The sequence below is a fragment of the Apteryx mantelli genome, chromosome 1, assembly GCF_036417845.1.
Source record: "Apteryx mantelli isolate bAptMan1 chromosome 1, bAptMan1.hap1, whole genome shotgun sequence".
NCBI classification, from domain to species: Eukaryota; Metazoa; Chordata; class Aves; order Apterygiformes; family Apterygidae; genus Apteryx; species Apteryx mantelli.
In genome coordinates, this window is record NC_089978.1 from 5,887,147 (window position 1) to 5,910,211 (window position 23,065).

Sequence of the window (23,065 nt, forward strand, 5' to 3'; positions counted from 1 at the left end):
TGCTTGATAATAACACAGGATGCAGCAAAATGGACCTTGCTCATATAGGGTTGAATGCACCTGCCTCATGTTAAACAACCTCAGGGCTGTCTAGTACTAGGAGAGAGAGAAAACTTCACAGAATACCAGGTAAAAGCTAAGGGCATCATGGTCAAAAACATGGACACACAGAAAGTGCATGATGAAGGGCAACTGGATACCCCTGTACTGATCTGGATGTCATCAAAATTAAGGAGTCAAGGCTAAGAAAAAGAATGGAAAAGATCCTGCTAAAGTGCTCCTTATTAAACAGGAAAGGCACCCTTATATGAAGAAATGAAATTTAAGAGTAGTCACCCAGAAAGACTCCCATACCACCATGTATGACACAAGTGAGTTTCTCAAAGGGCTTGACGTATTTTGGGCAGCTAGGACACAAAACCATTAATGAGGCTCAGCAGAGAACCTCGCCAATAAGGGGAGCACCAGAATGCCACTGTCAATCTGACAAAGGACTAAACGCACTGACATCCACCCAAATCCCAGTCTGGGGCTTGCTAACGTGGCACTGAAAGACGTGGACTGCAACAGAGCCTGCCACTGAACTTTCCGAGAAGCTGATGGAATGGGAGACCCAGGGGAGAAGGAGTGGATGATGAAGAACAAAGTTTATAATAGCTCTGGCCAGGCTCAATAACAGAAAGTCAATTCTAAGCTGTTTGAAGCAGGAAATGGTATCTGCTTTGTTTGTTTAACCTACTCATTGAAGCTATTTATAAGGTCCCATCACGTAAGGGACAGTAGCTGCTGCTGATTCTTTATGCGGGTAGGGGCCTTAGTTGTTAATCTTTTGCAAGAAACCGTCTACAGTCTCTTAACTGTTCTACAAAAAACACAGTGAAGATAACTGAATGAAATACTCCAAAGAAAACTCATTACTTAAACTGGCTTAAGGGTGACTGGGGAAAAAACAACATAACACTCAGCTACTTTTATGAATGTGGCTAATGAAGCTGGCATTTGAAGTATCAGAGGAAAGCTCTTATTAATCAAGTTTCACAATAACATCTCTAGATGCAGATTCTATTCTCCTTGTCTCTTTGGGTCTGGTCTAGCCCGACAGTGTCAAAACACAGGGTCTTCATCTCATGCTTTTAGTATCCATGAGTGGGTTTAGTTTTGCCAGTTTCTCAAGGCCTCCATTACATACATCTGTCTCCACGCTGCTCTGTGAAGACTTACAGACTGAGGGTTCTCAAAAATATCCTTTGGCATCATCTTCGTTAGCAACACTGTGGAGGAGTAACCATTACTAGTTGTGACTCCTTCAAAGGAAAAAGAAGGCATTTTGTTGCATGACCACCTACCATTTCTAACAAACTCATGATCAAATAATGATCATTGCTCTCAAAATAATTCCCTGCTGGCTCCACTCCTGAAAGCCTCAGGTCTGAACTGCCTGTATTGTTTTGAAAAGTTCTCAAAAAATGTGGACCTTATTCACCTACTCAGTGTCTGTCCCTTTCCTCTTTCTGAAAGCACATCCTTCCTCTCTGATCTGGCAGACAATCTGGCCACTGTTGGAAACAGAGGCTGCTCCTGCATCCGAAACGTCCTGGGTCTCTCCACCTCATTGACTCACTGTTTTAGCATCCCAAGATTTTTCAGCTGAGCTGTAATGGGAAGGTGGGAGAATAAAGGATGCAGGAATGGTGCTCAGCCACTAGGAAATGAAGAGGAGAAGACACTGACACTGATCTTTGAAATTATAAAACTGGTTCCAACTATAAAATTTAAGTGAATTTATTTTAGAATAGAGTTTTATAGAAAATGCAATGCATAATAAAGTTGGGCCTTGATATACTGTAAAGTCTCAGTGAAAACCCAGTGTTGTGGACTGAGAAATGCTTTAAAAGCTGGTGATTCTTTCCCTCACTCCAGTGCAATCAAAGAAACACACTCTTTTGCTTTGTACAAGAGCCCAGGGAAAGGGAATCAGGCTCTTAACTTTTTAGGTCCATAAAATCCAGGTCAGGGTTTCAGTAGCTCATAAGGTGCAAGATAATTTTTTCACCTAATACTGAATTACACTCATTTAATAACTTTCCAGAAGTGATCCTGTAACCATTATTTCTATGAGAAGTAAAGACTTTATGGCCCAGTAACTTTCAGAGATGACTAATGTATTCATGTCAAGTCTTCATAAAAAAAAAAAAAGATACAGAACTTAGCAGGTCTGTATTATTAAAATATCTTAGGCCTGGTATTTATTTTGTTTATTAGCTGTGGCCACGTGTTCAGCTCTGCAGAAGACCCAAAATAAAAGCAATTCCTCCCGTGGAATTTCAGATACAGTGAAAGGAAAACTGAGTGGGACAGAAGAAGAAATACATTATTTACATGTTAATTATAAAATGAGCTCTCTTTCTGATGATCATAGAGAAAGTTCTTTAACTACATATAAGCTGTCTGATAGCTTTGTAATGATCCAAAGGAGTTATGAAAAAAAATGGTTCAATAAAATATGTGAGTTTATGGTTGGGATTTTAAAACTGATTTTTTATTTATGAGGTTTTAACAAATTTAGCATGCAAATGTCAGACTCAAAGCACAGACTCTTCTGGATATATTGAAATTGTTGAAAACTGTACTTGGACTCAGCTGTTAGCAGAGGTGACCACCCCAAAGCTGATCTGGCAAAGCCGAGCTTAACCCCCATTGGTGCAAAGCCAGGAGGATGAGCTCCCACCGGCTCCCCCGCGGTTTCACCTGGGAAAGCCGACTTTGCACTGACCCGGCTGCAGCGTGCTCAAGCGTCCCTTCTGCTGTGGGGTCAGCAAGCTTCCAGGGAGGTGAGGCAACAAAGAGCTTTGGGCAGAAAGCTCCAGCTTTCTGCAGAACGAATGTGTCACAGTCCCGCAGGAGAATCATTACAACAGTGAGCTGATATTGTCTTTGAAGAAACCCTACGCAGTAACGAAATAATCAAATCTCTCTATTGAACAAGGTATGTTGTTTCTAGTGATGTTGTTATATTGAATGGAACCACTGACTCAGCTCACAGTTATCAAGCCAGACATGTCTATCAATGATTAATATATAACAACGAGCATGTGGGCTGTTCTTTTTTCAGAGGAACGTACCTTGAATATTGAATAAACATTAATCAAATATCTATGTGCCAGATTCAGGAGAACACATCAGCATCTACGGCACAGTTTAGACTCCTAAAACCAAAAGTGCAATTTAAAACCACCCGTCAGCATCTGTGTAATCCTGGAAGTACTTAACTCATTAGGAGTCTTGCCTTTGTACCTGTGGAGGCTTGAGTTTTGCTTTCTGCATGCTCCTAGGTCCACGGGAATCACCCGAGACCTCTGAATCCTAGGTACTGGATGGTGCAGCATTGATACAAGCTACCTTGCCTGATTTTGGAAGCATGCCCAAATCACACTTGCCACACACCAAGAGGATCCTACTCACGAACTGCAGTTGTACTTACTTTCTTTTTCAAGCAGAGCTAACAAAGGTGGTTTTGAGCGAAATGAAAGACATCGTTTGAAGCCACAACTCAGCTACCTAAGTTCCAGTGAAGATAAGGAGTTGTGACCCACTTTGCTTTAAGTTTGCTGCTGTCTAGGTTTCTGCAGCTCCTGCGGGGCTCAACATGAAGGTCATTTGACTGATTCTTCCAAAGCAACTAATTTGTACCTGGACTGCGCTGGAAGCCTCACTCTACATTTTGAGGGCCAAGAGTTTAAAATTAGAAGTGTGGCAGCGTCTAACTTGTAAGCAATTGCTTCTGACCTTATCTAGCCATTTCTCCTCCTCGTATTTTCTGTTTCCTCTCTCTTTTGCTGGTTATATACGTGGCATACTATTTTATCCCTAGTAACAATGCCAACTTCTTTTTTCTTTAGGTATTCCTTCAGTTTTGAACATTCATTACCCACTGAGAGGGGAAATGAATAGTTTAACGTGCATTAACAGAGGAGGAATGAATTTATAATTTCTTCAAGTATGATTTGTTCTAGTAGAAGGCCCCAGAAAACCTAGAAAAAGAACACTTGGTAATAAATATACAACAATTTGTAATATTTCTTAAAAACTATATCCCAGTTTCTCTAATGACTGTACACAGGATTTCCTTTCAATGCCACTTGTAAAAGTGGAATATAATTACAGTATGATTACACTATCTATGTTATGGAAAGAAACGTTCGAATGGATAGAAACTTTTCTTTCAAAGAACCCTGCAGATATTAATTCTACAATGTGGAAGTAAGTAGCTGCATATTTTTCATTAGTTTATTAAAAGGAAATAATGCCATCCTCAACTCAAACCCACTTTGAGATGAAATAATGCCATACTATATAATTTAAAATCAAAGGAAAAAGGCAAACATTGAAAAGGCATATATGTATTGCCTTGTACAGTGAAAAGATGATAGGTTTTAAAAGTATGCTTTCCTGTGCTTAAGAGCAATAACTACCAAAATAAAAAATGCTGTCTTTGAAAATTCCTCTGTATTCTCCTATATTTCAAAAAGCTATGATTTGTAGCTAATAAGTAGCTCACTTAAGCAGAAAGCAACAATAGCAAAATGATGCCTTCGGAAGACAGTAATGGTGAGAAGGAGATGGTTTGAAAAGGTGCTGTGTTAGTTTGGTATAAAATAGGGAAAAATATGACCCTGTTCTCAAGGCTGGTTACAGGAGCGTATGCATCATGCTGTGCCATGAATGTTCACTGTCAGGATCGCTGAGTAGTGTCTAATATCTACGACACAGTCTTAAACAGGTACAGTATTTATCTTTCCAAGCCGGTGGAGCTTTCTCTGTCCCAACTGGTGGAGCTGCTACGTTGCAGCTCAGCGGCTGCACTGTACCCACGTTCTTTCGCTGCCAGCCCAAGGGAGCCGGATCCTGCTGGAGCCAGGCCAAAGCCATGGGCTGGACCCGCCAGCTCCAGAGGAGTCATCAGCAGAAATCCATACCCGGCTAGCTTTGCTTTTTTGACTTCTCTCTAACTTTGTCTTCACGGCTAGAAAAGAAGTGTTTGGTACTTTGCTGTATCAAAGTCACACCAGCAACCCGAAGGTAAGAGGTACAGCAAAGACAAAGCACTTCTTCGGTTTCACTGCGAAATGAACTCAGCAAGAGCTGCTCTGGGGAATCTGTATCCCTTCAGGGGTGGGAAGAAATGGGTGAAAGGAAAAGAAAAGGTGCTTTGAATGTCTCCTTTTAAGGATATTATTATAGTATCCTAAATTTTTTCTAAATTACTCAGAACTGAGCCAGAGGGACTACCAATTTTGGAAGCCATTTTGATCTTCCCCTATTCTCTAGCCCTTCCCTGACTCAGTTTTTTTTGGCCACGATCAATACTCACAATTTTGGTTTTGAGGGGGTTTGGGATCAATGCAGTTTAATGTGACAATAAAAAACATCCATTTATTTATTTATAATAAAATACTGCACAACTGCCTTTACAGTGTACCTTTCCATCTTAGTATCTCATAGAGCTTGTATAACTCCTCACCACCTAGATCGGTAAGGCACGTTGCACAGGGAGGCACAGGGAGGTGGAGTGATATGTCTGGGGATAGCCCATCACTCAGTAATGGAAAAATAAATGAGCAAATTTGATTCTGATCAGAATTTTAAACCATGAAAACTTATTTCTTTTAGTACTTAGGCTTTTACGTAAGGGTAATAAGGGACTACTCTTGCAGCTGATACCAGATTGTGCCCTCTGATGTGTCTTTACTATAACTCAGCTGATTATTTCTAGCTGCCCATTTAATTAGAATGGGTTAATAATACTGGCAGCACATTACCAAGTGATATATGAAAACTGTGCCATAAAAAGATGAGGTCTAAAACACATCAACTTAAAAATCAGCTGATTTCTTTTCAAATATTCTTTACAGAAAATACTAATTTTGCATATGGTTTTCTGATACATGTTAGTCCTATGACAACACTTAACATAAAAGACTCTGTGGCTCAGGACTTTACCCTATTCTGACAGTTTTCTGACACTGTCCCTCAAGAGAGAACAAGGATATCAGGTGTCCTGCTTGAAAGTCAACAACTTGACACCACTGTATCTTGTGCCGCTCTTTATGGTGATGGACAACTAAGAATGGCTTAAAAATACAAAGCAAACAGCAAGAGTAAGTGGTTTCAAAATCAATACAAGAACGATCAAGTAGCAGAAGAGTACTTGTTATCTGTTCATCAAAATGATGTGAAAAGACATTCTGTGCATTCAGAATTTAATTTAGCTACTTGCTTTATCATCATAAACACTCATTTCAATATGGGAATGATTATTTTTTCTTCCCTAACATGAATAATATATAATTGCTGGTATTTTGGAGGAGACAAGGTCTTTACCTTTATCCATCAGAGTAATTTATCATTGTCTTTCTTTTTTCTTCTGCAGTGGTGAGAGAGCTTGTCAGCTCAGCTTGTTCTTAAAAAGCTGGAGTGTAATTCAATAATAAATTCACTCAAAGGCTAGCTGTCACGAGGCATTCATTTATTTGTATCCATTAGGTGATCTGCACTGCTGTTCTCTCTAAAGGCTAGCTAAGCTGTGTCTCTGAAGCCCAGGAAATATACTGCATAGGTATTCAGTCATCTTCTTCACTCTGCTGCCACTTCTGCATAGTCCATAAAGGAATGCAAACACACTGCATTTCTGTGGTCATCCCAGGGGTGATAAATACCTCCTTTCTAACTGCAGGGCTGGATGCAACAGCCAGCCACAAAGTGGTGTCACAGAATCACAGAATGGTTGAGGTTGGAAGGGACCTCTGGAGATCATCTAGTCCAGCCCTCCGATCAAGCAGGGTCACCTAGAGCACCTTGCACAGGATCGCGTCCAGGCAGGTTTTGAATATCTCCAGAGAAGGAGACTCCACAACCTCTCTGGGCAACCTGCTCCAGGGCTCAGTCACCCTCACAGTGAAGAAGTTTTTCCTCATGTTAAGATGGAACTGACTGTGTTTCAGTTTGTGCCCGTTGCCTCACGTCCTGTCGCTGGGCACCACTGAAAAGAGTCTGGCCCCATCCTCTCGACACCCTCCCTTCAGATACTTGTACACGTTGATAAGATCTCCTCTCAGCCTTCTCTTCTCCAGGCTAAACAGGCCCAGCTCTCTCAGCCTTTCCTCCTAAGAGAGATGCTCCAGTCCCCTAATCACCTTTGTAGCCCTACGCTGGACTTGCTCCAGTGAAAGGCCCTGAGGAGCAGGCTGTGGTTTCTGAAATCACTGACCTTAAGGAGCATCTTTTCACGACTCAGCCACAGGGGAGACAGAGGATCCCCTCATGTCACCTCTGCACTGCTACAAGAATGCTACAGCAGAAAGGACATATTTACATGTGGAAATGCAGTCAGTCTCATTTGCCCATACTCACTAGCTCCCAAATGGTTCTAACCCCTCCGTGGAGAAGTCACCATCTGAACACCACTGGAGATTTGCCATTTCTAGCGTGACCGTAACAGCTGTTTCAGCTGTCAGTGTTCAGCTTTCTGGATAGCACATATCCAAGTGAAACTACAGAGATAAGCTAAGTAGCCAGAAAACACTTCCAATCATTGAGTTTATCCAGATTACAGTTTATCCAGACCTTTAAGAACTCACAAGAACTCATGATATCTTTTAACATATGCAAAGAATAACAGCACTTCTAGCAACACAACAGATAAATAAGCCCCAGGTGTGTGCTATGGTCCTGTCTCAGAGGAAAATACACCTTCTACTGAGGTCCTTCACTGTTATCTACAACTGCTCGCATGATGAGTCAGCTATGTAATTCGAGAGACGCAATACAATCACAGTTTGAGGTGGCATATCTATAGACCATATTTAGTGATACACATCTGATGCTGATATTTTAAGAATGACAACCTTATAAATCATCACTATAACTAAACAAGTCTTCCTGCTAAACATATATGGAACAAGGAGGCCCATTTATTAGTTCTATTGCAGATAATGAAAAGCAATCATTAAAACACTTCCTATTGATTTGAATCTTTGAATTCCCTCACTCTAGTAAACTATATGCCAGATAAACATTTCTGGTAGCAGATGCTCTTTTTGAATTCCAAATCTTTCTTTAGCAGGACATTTACACATCGTAAGTAATTCCTTCCTATACAGAGATGTACCATCAGGTCTGTGAAACACATGAAACTCCTTTAGGAATCTAAGTGGCACTTAAATGATGCACAGACTTTCTTCTGGTCCTCCACTGGCACTCCCAGAAGCAATTAACTGTATAAATGGGCAAGTCCCATTATTTCCTTCCATTTCTGTGTGCTGCTGAATGCTAGCAGCCTTTTAAAGAGAGGTTGCAAAGTGTTTTATCATACTTGCAAGAGGACTCCTATGGTTCTCCAGTTGTCAATGGAAAAGTTCATTAAATATGGACATGATATCAGACCCATGTCTACCAAAACTCCCTACCCATCAAAAAAGATAGCTATACATGGCTCTGACACGAGAGTCCTCTATGGAAAGACTTCTGACTGTGACCTCAGCTGAGGAATTATGACCCTAAATACCCTAGAAAATGAAACTGTGAGTTTATCATCTATTTTCTATTCCAAAGCCTGATTTTACTGCAACAAATCACAACTGACAGCGGAGAATTCACTATGCTAACATCTAGTCAAGAGACTGGACTGTCCAGGATCCAGAATCTGCAGTCTTGAGAATGCTGACAAAAAAGACCATTGTTTGCTAAATAAGGATTCCTTGGCCTTAATGTGAAACATTTTAGTTAGCTTTCTTGGACTCTTAAGAGCTGGGCAGCAAGGCAATCAGGGACATCAGCACATCAGCTGAGCTCCCTGACACTGACATATTTCTAAGCAGCTCGCATCTGAGGTCAGCCTGCAGACCACTGCAGATAGCAGCGCCCAGAGGGTGGTACCCATGGGATGCTGGCAATGTCCTCTCATGGAAGAGCATTAGGTCAGATGCAGAAGGGTCTGAGAAGGCTGCAGAGATGTGAGTGCTGAATTATCTTACCTGTATGAACATGGGGCTGGTATGTTTTCAATGCCAACCCATTTGCTGCTATGTGGAGGAAAGCTGAAAGTAACTGGTTAATAATCAGATGGAATTAAACAGAGTTCAAAACCAAGTGTTGAGAACCACCTCATGGCTTAGGGTCACCATTTCTGAAAGGCAGCACTCAGAGCAGACACTGAATGGTCTAAGAATCCCATATCCCAGGGTATGTATTACGGTGTCCTGCTTTAAGCCCATGGTTTTGAAAGGGCTACCTCTCCTGAGACCCAGGCATGTACTTAAATGAATGGCTGAAATGCAGTCACAGATGTGAGCTGCAAAAGATTTCTTTGCCAGTTCCCATTTCTTGATGATAATTGGAGTGATAGAAAGAATGCCTCAATATTAAAACCAACCTATACTCTACTTGATTTTTTATATCGGAAATCACTCTATTGGCCCCCTCTGTACTATAAGATTTTCTCCAGTTCTTTAGAGGGCTTTAATAGTCATCTGTTATCAGACACTGTAAATATAGTTCTAGTTTCCCTCTCTATTGGCTCTGTCAAATCTCTGTGTAACATGGAAGAACATCTGCTGCTGCTGTTTACTGGATACTTCTGGTAAATGACATTCACTTCAACTAGAAGAGCCCTACTAAATGAATGGCATTCACTCCTTGAAGTGAAAGAAGGCAGAAAAGATGCAACTGCCCATGTGCATTGAGAGAGCAACGTCTTGTCTTACTAGCTGGCAGGATTATGCAGATGAGCAAACAAAACCTTAAGTTATTAGAAACAAATCAGAGGCATATTGCACAGGGAGTGAAAATTCCTGTTGGAGATATGTTGTGACTACAGGGTCTAAAGGCAACCTACCTATGCACTAATTTTGAGGACTGTCCACTGTTTTGTAAAATCCATGGGTGGTCTGTGACACAATCCCTGGGTATATATGTGATGGAAGATAAAGAAACTTCTCTGTAATGGGCTGATTCATAAAAGCAGCGAATGTAAGAAAGGTGATGGAATAAAGCAGAAGAAATTCTACTGGTCTACCAGGATTAGCACAACCAAAGGAAGGTTTTACGGTTCAAAGTAAGAGATGCCATATAAAGAAAATACTAATTCACCAGTGCAGAAGAATGTCTCCATCCCTTTAATTTCTTGAGCTGTGCATGCCTTACTGTCAGAAGGACAGTCAACAGAATTACATCCACCACGATATCCGTCAGATATCTACTTTGCATAGACAAGCACTTGGGAGACTGGTAATGACAGTTTCTGTGTCCTGCCTCTTGCTGCCATTCCTTATTAGGCAATTTGCCATTCCACATCTTACAATGGCCAGGCAGCTTGGGCTTTAGTTCTTACTGAGGAAAAAAATAAAATTCACTTACCCGCCTTCGAAGGGATTGTCTCCTGGGATGATGTGGGTGCTGTCCTTGCCGATCAGGAACTTGATCCGATCATAGAACGAATGCAAGCTCTGCTGGGAGATGGGGGCTTGCGTCTCCTGGATGATATCCAGAGGGTCTGGGGAGCCTAGGCACAGTGCGTTGACGTGGCACAATGGCTGCAAGCAGCAGTCTGGGTCCATGCAATCCACCAGGCCATCTACAGACGGGTAAGGAAGATTTTAGAGCAATGGCAACGTGTAGTGTTGTAGACTTTGGGGAAAGAGCTCCTTCTAATGTGCACAAAAGAGAAATGCCAATTTACACTTGCATAGAACAAGGCATGTTCTCTAAAGCCCCAATAAATAACATCAAATGTACATTAATATGTGTATATATATATATATATGAAAATACTCACATATATACATGAGATTAGAAGATAAAAACCCCACGTTTGAGGTTGATTCTGGGATATGTCATTTCATGTCTCAGATACTCAGATACCTTAAGAGCCCCCCAAAGTTTTTTTCTGTCCTTAAAACAACAACTTTGGTACTTGGGTCCTGTTCCCTGCAGAAATCACAGGCACACTGCATCCCCTCAGAACTATCAGGATCTCTTTCAGCAGGTCTAAGCAGGGAAGAAAGCCATGAAATTCAGCCTCTTTTGGTCTGCGTCAATTTTTTTCTGTGCAGACACACAGTAACAGAGGGCCTCTAACTCCCAGGTTACAAATCTTGTACTTCCAGCACCACTAAATTAATAATAAAAACAATAATAGCAGTGGCCACACACTTGAGGAAAGCTTACCAAATGTACTCTAGTAAAATGAAGGTTTGCATATCTGTCAAGTCATCAAATGCATAAACGCTACTGCTTCCCCACCCATTCCTCTTTCTGATCCCCAGTTCATTTTGAGATGCCACTCTTCATTGCAAACAGCGTGGTAAAAGGCAGTGACAGGAAAGGAAATACAAACCAAGCTCAGAAGAGGTTTGATGAAGCATCACATTTAGAAATAAAAGTTGTTAGCATGTAGTTGAGATGGACCTTTACATCAGATAAGGGCACTGGATGTTTTTGGTCTTGGGTAATGGGATATAGAGCCCTTCACTTCCAAGTCATCCGTTCAAACAAGACAGTTGTTTGATAGGGAATGAAAATTGTTGCCATGTGATGGCTGTTCAAAGGCCTATGTGAAATGAGTGGTTGGTTTCAGCCTAGTTGCTGGGAGCTCTATATATCAGAGGAACCACCTTTACAGCTAACATCCTATTGGCAATTTCAGCTTGGAAGCAAGAAATGAATGTGGAGAGTAAAACTGTTCTGAGAGATAGGTATCTCCTGGAATGGGATGAGACTTGGAGTTGTCAGGATAATATATTTTCAATTTCAAAGGAAATAGTGAAATAAAACAAACCAGTTTGCCGTTATTACAGACTGCGAGCTTCAGTTTCATCCCAATCACACCAGTAAAAATCAGAAGTCCTTTCACTAATGCCATTGGCATTACTTTGAATTTACTGTAATATAAATAGGATCTGAATCCGAACTGTTATTATTGCTGTAGTACTTATGATGGCTTACATGTCATGGACTAGGATTCTGTTGACTTATACCAGTTTGGTCTTGGGAGATTTTAGTGCCATAAAACGTCACTGACAAGATCATTTCATGTGGTTGCCCTTACAAGGAAAACTGAACAAAAAGCCCTGTCTGATGTTCCCAAGGCTTCCTATCTATGTGGGGGTGAGAGTGTAATGAACTATCTGCTCCATATACACATGTACAAACATACACAATGAGTCACTTTCACAAGTGCTCTGCATCTGCCATTAATGATAATGGGAGCAGCGTTAGCCTAGCAAAAGTACTTTTGAAAATCCCATCCATTATCCTTACCTTTGTCTGCACTGATATCTCTGCAACTTTATAACACTTTGCAAAATTGCCACGAAAATTTATCAGCTCAGGCACAAAATCTACCCATCTGCCTTTTCTCTTGATGACTAGTGATAATGAAAAAGGACTAATTATATTTTATTTGCCCATTAAAAAAAATGACTTGCTGCAGATGATTAGGCCAGCAGGATTCTGGAAGGTCAAAACTCAGATGGAATTTGAGATACAGTTCACAAAATAAAGACCTGCATGGATATAGTATGCCTATATATAACTACCTATTAGAAAAAAAAAAAGAAAAAAAAAGGAAAAAGACATGAAACAACAAGCCAGCCCTGTTGCTATACAATTTGAAGGAAGATAAAATGTTGTCATTTTCTCCCACACATTAATAACGTTTTCTAAGGCTGCAGACACTGTAGTGAGAGGATGGTAGGTACCACCTGTACCATACCTCTTCATTACCCTGTCTTTATTTCAGACATCATAAATGTGTTTTGGGACCTGAAGCTGCAAGACAGCAAGGAAATGTTCTTTTTGAAGGGAAGAGTGGATGAATGTTTGAAGAACAGATGCACAGGACAATGTTTTGTACAGGTGGTTAATGCCACGGACTCCTCTGCAGATTATAATGCTCTTCAGGCCTGTGTGGACTAAGTGGGGGGTAACTATACCAAAGAGGTTTTCACTCACTTCTGAAAGCCTTTAAGGTCCTCAGGAGCTGAAGTGGAGTTTAGTTACTCAACTCCCTCTGATATTAACAGCAGTTTCAAGGCAAAGTATTTCTTTAGCTTGGAAAATTTAAAGGCCAATTTTGTCTGAGATGTGGAGAACAGCAAGAGTTAAGCTACAAGCCAGATCATAACTAGTGATGTGCCCCTCTGAATACCGTTTTCATGTGCTTTTTATTACATGCTCCATAAGTGATCCAAGTGGTGCCTTCCAGTGAACTGTAAGGAGATATAATGAAATTGTACACAGCTATGACTTCTCATGCCCTGCGATCTCTTACTGGCTCTGTCAGAAGAGTGAAGATAAAGTGACAGTTGTAAGGACTCCCTACCCTTGAAGAGCAAAGCATTCAGGGAGCTGCATGGATTAATAAAATTAGAGAAAAATATTAAAAAAAACCCCAAACCTTTATGGTCCGAATAAGACAAAAACAAATGTGGGAAGGCAGTATCAAAAGCACAGGCAAATATATCAAGGTAGGATCTCACAAAGCACTATGAAGTCAAAATACAAACACATTTGAAATTCATAAAGCATAAAGGCGAATTCTCCTTAGAATTTGCTGCAAAATTTTCGGAGACATAAAAGATCGAGATGCACATAGGCTCAGTGACTTTTGCAGCCCAAGGTTTGCTACAGCAAAGCCAGTCGCCCAAGATCTACGCATGGATTCCTAATTCAGGTAGCTCCAAGACCACAAATATGCAGCACAACAAGTTCTCAGTTATGACCATGTTTTTACAGCTATGGACTTTAAAAAGCGGGGCCCCATTATGCTAGGCACAGCCATAATATGATGATGACCCCTTGAAATCAGAAAACAAATGTGTTGTTGAATTCTTCCTCTAGAAGGCTCAAAGTCCTGCTTGGAGAGAATTACAGTAATTCATATGTTTTAAGGTCAAAGAAGCTAGTATGATTAGCTAGTCTAGCCTCTCATATACACAGGCTGTTCCTTTTTTTCTTTTTTCCCAGAACTGGATTAAAGCCTGTCTTTTAGAAAGATATCTCATATTTCAAAGACAGTTGATTACAGTGAGTCTACCACTTCCTCCGGTAAGCTATTCAAATGCTTAATTACTGCTAGGAAACTGCATCTTCTTTCAAGGTTGAATTTTGTCTCACTCCAACATCCCACCACTGGAACCTGTTTCGCCTTTATCTGCAAGGTTACCGATACCTCTCCTTCACACACAGCAGTCAAGCCATTCTCAACCTTTTCTTTGAACAGCTGAGGAGATTAAACTTCCCATGGTAAGGTTTGTTTTCCAGCCCTCACATCCTTTGTTATATATGGGCATCAAGGCTGGACACAGAACTGTAGCAGGAATACTGGCTACAGAAGCAAGACCACTTCCCTACTTCTGTTTTTTTTTATACTTCCAAGGTTCACAGTAGCCTTTTAGCAACAGTATTGCACTGAGAACTCATGTTGAGACAATTATCTCCAATGACCTCTAAATCCTGTTCTGAGTCATTGCTTTTTAACAGTTTCCCAACCCATAAGTATAACATCCTTTCTCCGTTCCCAGGGGTATTATCTTTCAGTTGGCTGCATTAAGACACATTTTGTTTGATTGTGACCATGTAGCCACGTGAGGCAGATCACTCTGTAGCAAAATGATCTGTGTACGCTGTTTGCTACCATACCAAGCTTTGGGTCACCTGAAGATTTTACCAGCAAACATTTACATTATCCTCGAAGACAATAATAAAAATATTGAGTAGGGCTGGATCCAAGACCTGATTACAAGGAACTCCTCTAGAAACAGCTTCAATCATAGATGTTTTTCAATTAACAAATTAATTTGGAGATCTGTCACTGAGCCAGATTTTAAGCTCTCTCTTGCGTTCCTTAACATTTCCATGCAGCACATGTGTTCATATGTTTGAGACATTTCCATCATCCGATATAAACAGAGATGTCCTTAACAACCAGGCTGGCAGTCCTGCTAAAAATAAAACTCTTTTGCTGGACATACGTTGTGCAAAACCATGAAATATCTTTTGCAATCTCAGAATTACCACGGGCTGAATGAAGTCACTGTCTGTGTGAAAAGGGAGCCACTGGCACTGCATTGCCACATCTGATAAATAACACAATCAGTGGGCTGCATTTTAACTTAGAATCATGGACCCACAGAATAACTTAGGCTGTACAGGACCTCTGGATGTCACCTTGGGAGCCTTGCCTCACTGACTCCGAATAAATCCCTTCAGAGAAGGATTGATATGAAGGAGAACATCGCTGTTAAAAAATCAACCAGACTCAGCAGAAAAATGTTGTTTTTCTGCTGCTTAGGATAAAGCAGCTCCAATTTATTCAGCTAACATTATTCTTTGACTTTCAACCCAGAAGAGTCCCCTGTGATCAGATAATCTGCCCTCTCTGTACATCACTACGCAGAGAATTTTACTTCGGGATTACTGCATCTAGCTCACATCTTGTGGGTGGAGCTGGAATGCTATTTTTTAGAAAGATTCTCTATGTCATTTTAAAGATCACACATTACTGCAAGCCCACCAGTCCCTTTGGTGAGCTCCTCCAAACACTAACTTGGACTGCAAACTCTTTGGGAGCAGAAACTGCCTTTTTATTCTGTGCTCACAAAACATCTGCTCTAGTCCCAAAGGACTTTGAAGTGCTAGTGCAACCCAATCAAATAACCACAATTCTCATTAGAGATCCGTTATCTATAATATATTTTCAGCTTGTTCTCAGTGCAAGAATTGCTTCACGGAAAAGACTGAACTCTGAAGCTATCTATAACTTCCTGGAACAGGACATTGGTCTAACTAGGATGACGCTTGTTTAACACTGGCTATAAAATAAGGGAAATGAAGGCTTCTCCCAGATTTCTTACTGATGTTACATCCAGCTATTTCATCTCTTCTCATGTGTCCTCAACACATTTTCTCATCTTCCTTTCACTGTCTTTTTGCCTTGTATCCTTAAGAATTAGGGAACAGGTACTAAAGGGGATATTTTGACTGCCTACCATTGGTGTGTAACTTGGACCTACTTCTCTCTGACTACAGAGAAGGACTGGGCCTAGTTTTGCTGTGATTTAAAATTACTTGGTTTTCCAACACTGCTCATGACCCATCACTTTCTGAAAATCATGCCCTGTACAATGGATCAATACTAGCATGCAAAAAAGTGGAGACACCCAACACAACTGGACAGTTTTGATAATTTGGTTCTACTGGGATCAATGTGGAGGACTCAGAGCTGTGCCTTGCTCCCTCTCCCCATAGGGGCCTCAGGTGGACTGGAGGATCACTATCTCTCACTTCCTGGTATACACCACACAAGTAGTTGCAGGATCCAAGCCAAAAGTATTTCCTTTTCAGAAAAAACAACAAATAAAGTGAACCTGTTCCAGGTGTGTTATGACAATCACAAGGTTTGCATAAATAAGCACCCTGTCTCCCAGGTGTTTGGCTAAATGGGACATGTTCCTTCCCTCCCAAGCACTCAGGAAGGCACAGGCAGCTTTTAACAAAAGGCAGCAAACTAACTAAAGAGAGGCTTTGTGACTATCCTCCTTGCCTGTAAGCCCCCATGTCCAAACTCTCTAGCTTCCCTGAAAGCCTCCTTTGCTAGGAATGGATTAAGACCCTAAAGCACAAAGCCAGGCATTAACTGCTGGGAAAAACTGTGCCTGTTGGGTAATCACTGCTTATTAGGGGAGGTAGACCTTTCATCTTACCTTTAAATTATGATGAAATGAGTGTGACATATTTTCCCCCCTTTCCTGCCCAGCACAAAAACTAATTGTCATGTTCACAGCCACTACTATCTTGCAAGAGAGTTCACCTCCAGCAGCAAGGAGGTACCAACCCTGCGTTCCTTGGGTTCTCGCATTTGCTGCCTACAAAGTGCTCACAAGTACCGCGGGAGTCTCATGCCTCTTTCAAGCCTCACACAGTCTCGCTTCCAGGTCTCTAAACCACCACCATGCAGCTCCAACAAGGTGTCAGGGATCAGAGTTTCGTACAGGAGCAACAGTCCGCTTTTGAGAGACTGCTCCTGCAGTAAACAAGATCAGCTGAGAGCTAATAAAATTTCAAATTAGCTGTGACTTTTCACGGCCCCACAATTGTGTTGGCTGATTTAATGGGCAGCGTCTTAGCTCGCTGGGATTGAATAATGGAGCATTTCTACAGAGTTATGGATGCTGCAACAAAAATCCGTCACACTAACATCAACAGCAGAATGCAAATAACCTTCAGCCGGAGGTGTTATTATGTATTTAAGCAGAATCTGACAGGTGCTGCGTGTCAAGTGTCGTGACGGAACAGGCAAGCCACAGGTAGGGACGGATCCGTTTGTACGCAGAGAGCACCCTGTGGGCCGTGACACCTCTCGCGCTCGTCAGGAGCCATGGACACGCAGGCATGCGGAAGGAGGTGAGCCAGCGGAGCCTTATTATGGCAAACCCGGGAGAGCGCGCATGACAAACTCGGGGACTGCTCCTGCTGAGGACGATGCGACTTTTTGCCACTGACTGCAGTGGGAAGAGCCTCGGCGAGAAACTGCTCTTTTAAACCACTAAGCAAAAGCAAAACTGAAAAGAAAATAACAATAAAAACACCAGTGAAAGAGTAAAATGCACTGATAATGCACAAAATCACAGCTCTCATTTTACCCACTACTTGTCCTTCACTCTCCTTCCTGTAGCATTCAGCAGGCAACATTATCATCCTTTGTGGGGACACTGTCTGACTTGTCCTGTGATGGCTTTGAGGTTTTACCAGGAGAGTTTGGATAAGGAGTGCTTAAACTACGGATGATCAGAGGAAAGTTAACATAGTTTAATATTCTTACCCTTATGCAAATCAGATTTAACCCTTACAGCTCTCATCTAAACTCTGGCAACAGAGGCCAAAGAAATGGCTCAGTATTTCTGGAGCAAGCCCATGTCATTGTTCATGTTAGTGCTTATGCTGATGAAGGTTTACAGGAATAGTGGTGTTCTGCCCTGAGATGAGGACCCATACTTAAATTACATCAACCGGATTTGGGGAATAAGTTTCATTCTGGTACTTTGCAGAGAACTGTTTTACTTATTCAACATCTCATTGTAGCTTCCAGCTCCAATGTAAGAAATCAAAGGGAAATGAAATACAATTTTGAGGAACAACACCAATGAGACTATCGACACCTCTGTAATCATGTCAGCTATTAATGTTCACTTTACTTTTTCTATCCCAGCTGCTCTGTTTTGATTTTGCCTTAGTAAGGTTCTCACTGGTTGAATCCTGGCTAAATCAGATTGCTGGCTCCCTGGGAAAGGAATTGTCCTCACATCTTTCTCTAAGTGCTCAGCACACATTTGCAGGTTCAAAATAATGTAGTCATATGTAATAGTAATCACATATTTCTATTACAGCACTCCTTGAGCTCTTAGTGCAAAAGCAGAGCCCTGCAGCGCTAGGCACTACACAAATATACCACAAAAAGTCCATCCTATTCCAGAGTTCCACTCTTGTTTAACAAAACACCTGAACACAGACAAAAAAAGGAGGGAAGTTGGAGGCCTGTAGCTAGTGGTGTCCCCCAGGGGTCAGTACTGGGTCCAGTCTTGTTCAACTTAGTTATCAATGACCTGGATGAAGGGACAGAGTGCACCCTCAGCAAGTTTGCTGATGATACCAAACTGGGAGGAGTGGCGGATACGCCAGAGGGCTGTGCTGCCATTCAGAGAGACCTGGACAGGCTGGAGAGGTGGGCAGAGAGGAACCTCATGAAGTTCAACAAAAGCAAGTGCAGGGTCCTGCACCTGGGGAGGAATAACCCCAGGCACCAGTACAGGTTGGGGGTTGACCTGCTGGAAAGCAGCTCTGCGGAGAAGGACCTGGGAGTGCTGGTGGACACCAAGTTAAGCATGAGGCAGCAGTGTGCCCTTGTGGCCAAGAAGGCCAATGGTATCCTGGGGTGCATCAGGAAGAGTGTTGCCAGCAGGTCGAGGGAGGTGATCCTCCCCCTCTCCTCAGCCCTGGTGAGGCCACATCTGGAGTACTGCGTCCAGTTCTGGGCTCCCCAGTACAAGAGGGATGTGGCACTACTGGAGCAAGTCCAGCGAAGGGCTACAAAGATGATGAGGGGACTGGAGCATCTCTCCTATGAGGAAAGGCTGAGAGAGCTGGGCCTGTTTAGCTTGGAGAAGAGAAGGCTGAGAGGGGATCTTATCAACGTGTACAAGTATCTGAAGGGAGGGTGTCGAGAGGATGGGGCCAGACTCTTTTCAGTGGTGCCCAGCGACAGGACGCGAGGCAACGGGCACAAACTGAAACACAGACGCTTCCATCTGAACATGAGGAAAAACTTCTCCACTGTGAGGGTGACAGAGCACTGGAACAGGTTGCCCAGAGAGGTGGTGGAGTCTCCTTCTCTGGAGATATTCAAAACGCGCCTGGATGCGATCCTGTGCAAGGTGCTCTAGGTGACCCTGCTTGAGCAGGGGGGTTGGACTAGATGATCCGTGATTCTGTGACTGGAGTGGAAGGAGGAAATGACTGAAAACACAAGATAATCACCACTAGCTGGCCAGGAAATAGAGCTATGATAATGTTTTTAGTGTTTTTAGTCTACAAGTTCACAGCATCCTCCCGTTCATCACTGTGCCGGAGAATACTGTTGATGCATCTGTCTTCATGGGACTCTTTTCCTAGGCAGGATTTTAACAAAGGGACTAATGCATTACACCAGGAAAGCAAGAAAAACAAAACAATCAAACAAACAAAGAAAAAACCCAGGCAACCTATTTTGGGAGTGAAATTCATGAAGCTGAGCAAGGCATGTGAAAGCCCTTCACAGCAGAGGAGAGACTGGATTTCAGATGGTGCAGTAGGAGTTGCTTAACCTGACCAGTGGTCAACTGATATCATGCCTAAAACTGTCTCCTTCAGAAGCCAAAGCACTTTTCAGATGTGATTTTTCTGAGAAAACGTGACTCAGAGCTTAGGAAGTTTCTGTGGGAGCAATGGGCTCACACCCTCTGCAGCTCGGATATCCTTGTCACCAAGGTTCTCCCATCTCCCTGGCAAGTGCTGCAAGCATTAAGCTATTGCTGAAGTTCACCCTAACCTACTCTGTTGACTGAATCCAAAGCAATTCAAGTGGTGTTCTGAACATACCTTGGAAACTGGCCTCAGACATAGGCATGCTTCTTTCTCAAATCCTGATCAAGAGGAAAGTGACTGTGCATGCTGTGCACCCAAGACATGACTGAGTACACTCAGGGGAAAAATTTCATGTCTCTAAGGGAACTTTCTGCCCCAAAGGTGAGGCAACAGTTTGCCTCAGATGCTAAAGAAGGCCTGGCAGAGCTTTCCTGAGGTGCTCCTTTGAAAGTAGGTGCTTAAACTCTGTTAAAGCATCTCTTCAGGAGCAGAAATGCTTTGTGAAATGCGTGTCCCACCCTATCTTTTCTGAAGATGGTTCATGTCACCTTTTGTTGCGTTTTATATACCAGCAGTGCCTCCTTCCCATCAGTAACTTTCCTCATTTCAGCAGGCTATGGTATGTTTCTTCTGACATGTTTTCACGGTTTCTTTCTGAATCTATTAATCCAAGGAATTTCATTATGGACTAGTCAAAGGTACCAGGGACTCTCCCAGGTTGTCAGGCCAACCCACAGCCATTGCTGGACCCTCAGTTCACAACACATCAGCCTCAGCTATGGCACAACAAACATCTGCTTCCGGATGCTGTGATGCATGGATTCACATCACACTCCCAACAGTCCCAGTGCTAACAACTGGCAGCAGGTGATACACAAGTGTTATCTCCAACACAGAGTTAGCAAAGATCTAAAACCTGGAAAATGTGAAACAGTCATTTTGTTCTCTTACTTGGGGAAAGGTTGATTAACAGTCATCATAAAACAATGGAATAGAAGCTGGGTGATTTATAACAAATTATACCAGTAATCCAATCTTTTCAGGTACAACAGGCTTTTTTGTCTTCTTAGCAGTGCTTCTGTGGTTCCTCCAAGATGACCCTGTTGTTTGACTGGGTCTGTCTGTGATGGTAAATGCTAATTTATGATGGCTGTTTTCCCAGGTGCATTCAGATCTCAACACTTCCCTTTGTAAATGCAGCTAGCACATTAATGCATCATTTTTTATGGTTTCAAGGAAGCAGACAGCTCCCCTGCCATGCCCAGGAGACAATGTTCTTGTGCTATAAAAGCCTTGCAGGCATGGGTTAAAGGTTCATAACAGTGTGCAGAAAGGAAAAAAAAAAAAACAAAAAAACCCTGAAAGCACCCCATCACCTTGTCTGCAACTCATGCATTTGTAAAGACAAAGGTTTGTGTTCTGGGGTTCCCTCAGATTCTTACAATTCCCGTTACAACTCCGCCACTACCTTCAGGTGTTACCCCACATACTGCCAAAGAGCACTGCAGCCTCCTGCCAACTCTCTAACACATTATTTGGCATGTGGTGGACACATGGTGGACACATGGGGATTAAGAAGGCCAGTGTGCAGTGCCAAATTTCTCTTGCCAAAGAATTTGAAATATTGCAGTCCCAAAGCATTATGCAAGTCTCCACCTTACTACAAGCACTACCTGATCCTTGAACAGGGCAAACAAGAGACCAAGCATTACCCTGCAGAGTGGCACCAAAGGACTACAGTGCAGTAAAGCAGACACTGTTGATCTATTTCAGCTGAGAATCTATTTCCGATAATTCATATGTGGCTATGTCAGAACCGCATCATCACTGAAGTGACAGCTGGTTTCTAGTGGCAGCACTAACTAATACCCAAGGCTGCAAGGAAAGGCAAAATTCCATCATGCAGGGGCTTGGTTCTTCTGACCTACTCGCTGCTCCATGGTTTGAAGACTATGGCAACTTTTAGTTGTCCTGGCGCAGGAGGATGGAGGAAAGGAAAGCAAGAGAACGGTTCCACCTGGGAGCTCTTGGGTAACATCTGGTTGAGCCCAGAACTGGACTTGGAAAGACAAAAAGGGGCCATGTGTACTTTGGCAGCCTGCATCTGTACTCAGCTATGTGCACTGCATTTAGTTGTCATGAATAAGACATAAACTGAGGTGCAGAGGCTTAGCTACTATAGTTCTTGCGGAAGAAGGGAACAGTATGGTTTTTCTTCTTCTCTCTCAAAAGAAAATCACTGAGCAGGTAACATGCAAGAAAAAGAAGAGTTGCTATACTTCTATGTAATGGTGTGCAATATACCTTAGGACAAGCCAGAACTATTTTAATGGGGAGATAGATACATATATATATGTGTGTGCGTGTGTGTGTATGTGTATATATATGTGTATGTGTGTGTATATATATATATTTAAATTATCCTGCATAATCACTAACATAAGCCTTTGGAACTGTTTAAATTGGAAAGAGGCAGCAGAGAACAGCAGACAATTGAACATCAGCCTCTTATTAATATGAGAGGCCACATAATATTAGAAACATTTATATTCCTGTCATGCTTTTCATCCCAGAAAGATTCTTGCCTTTTAAAAGTAAAGCGATTCACTTTGTGGCGGAGTTCAGCAGCTGTTTAACAACTGGAATTGCTTAAAGCAGGAAATTAAGAATACAGCCAGTTCTTCTTCCTGGAGAACCAACAAGTTTTACCTTATCTTGAAGATGTGGCTACCTTGGAAAACCCCAAAACAATAACAAAAGCCCTCAAATGTCTGATCAACTCTGTTCATCAGACAGAACCTTTAGACAAAAAGAACTATTTAGTTTAATACTTGTAATTTTCTCATGGTTTCAGGACGGGGTGTATTCAGACAATCAAATGGTGTCTTGGCCAACTCTCTGGCTCTGAACATGGGTGAGTCATATGGCTAGATGATTCCTCTGGATGAAAGACAGCTAACACAGCTTTGCTTCCTGGTACCATATCTGTGAACTTGTGAGGAATAGCCTCTCCCCTTCCCCTCCATTTTTCATGTACACTCTGTTCCTGATGGAAGAGCCTAGAAAAGCCGTGGAGCCTGTATTTTGCCTCAAAATTCTCAAGGCTTAG

At 42.1% G+C, this 23,065-nt stretch overlaps 1 protein-coding gene across 1 annotated transcript in view; it reads right to left on the reverse strand.

The window, feature by feature from the left end:
* Positions 1–23,065, reverse strand: part of TENM4 (teneurin transmembrane protein 4) — a 155,383-nt gene that overhangs the window by 86,804 nt on the left and 45,514 nt on the right. Inside the window, exon 7 of the mRNA XM_067289535.1 lies at positions 10,414–10,630. Coding sequence (XP_067145636.1) covers positions 10,414–10,630 — 217 coding nt within the window. The remainder of the gene's footprint in view (positions 1–10,413; positions 10,631–23,065) is intronic.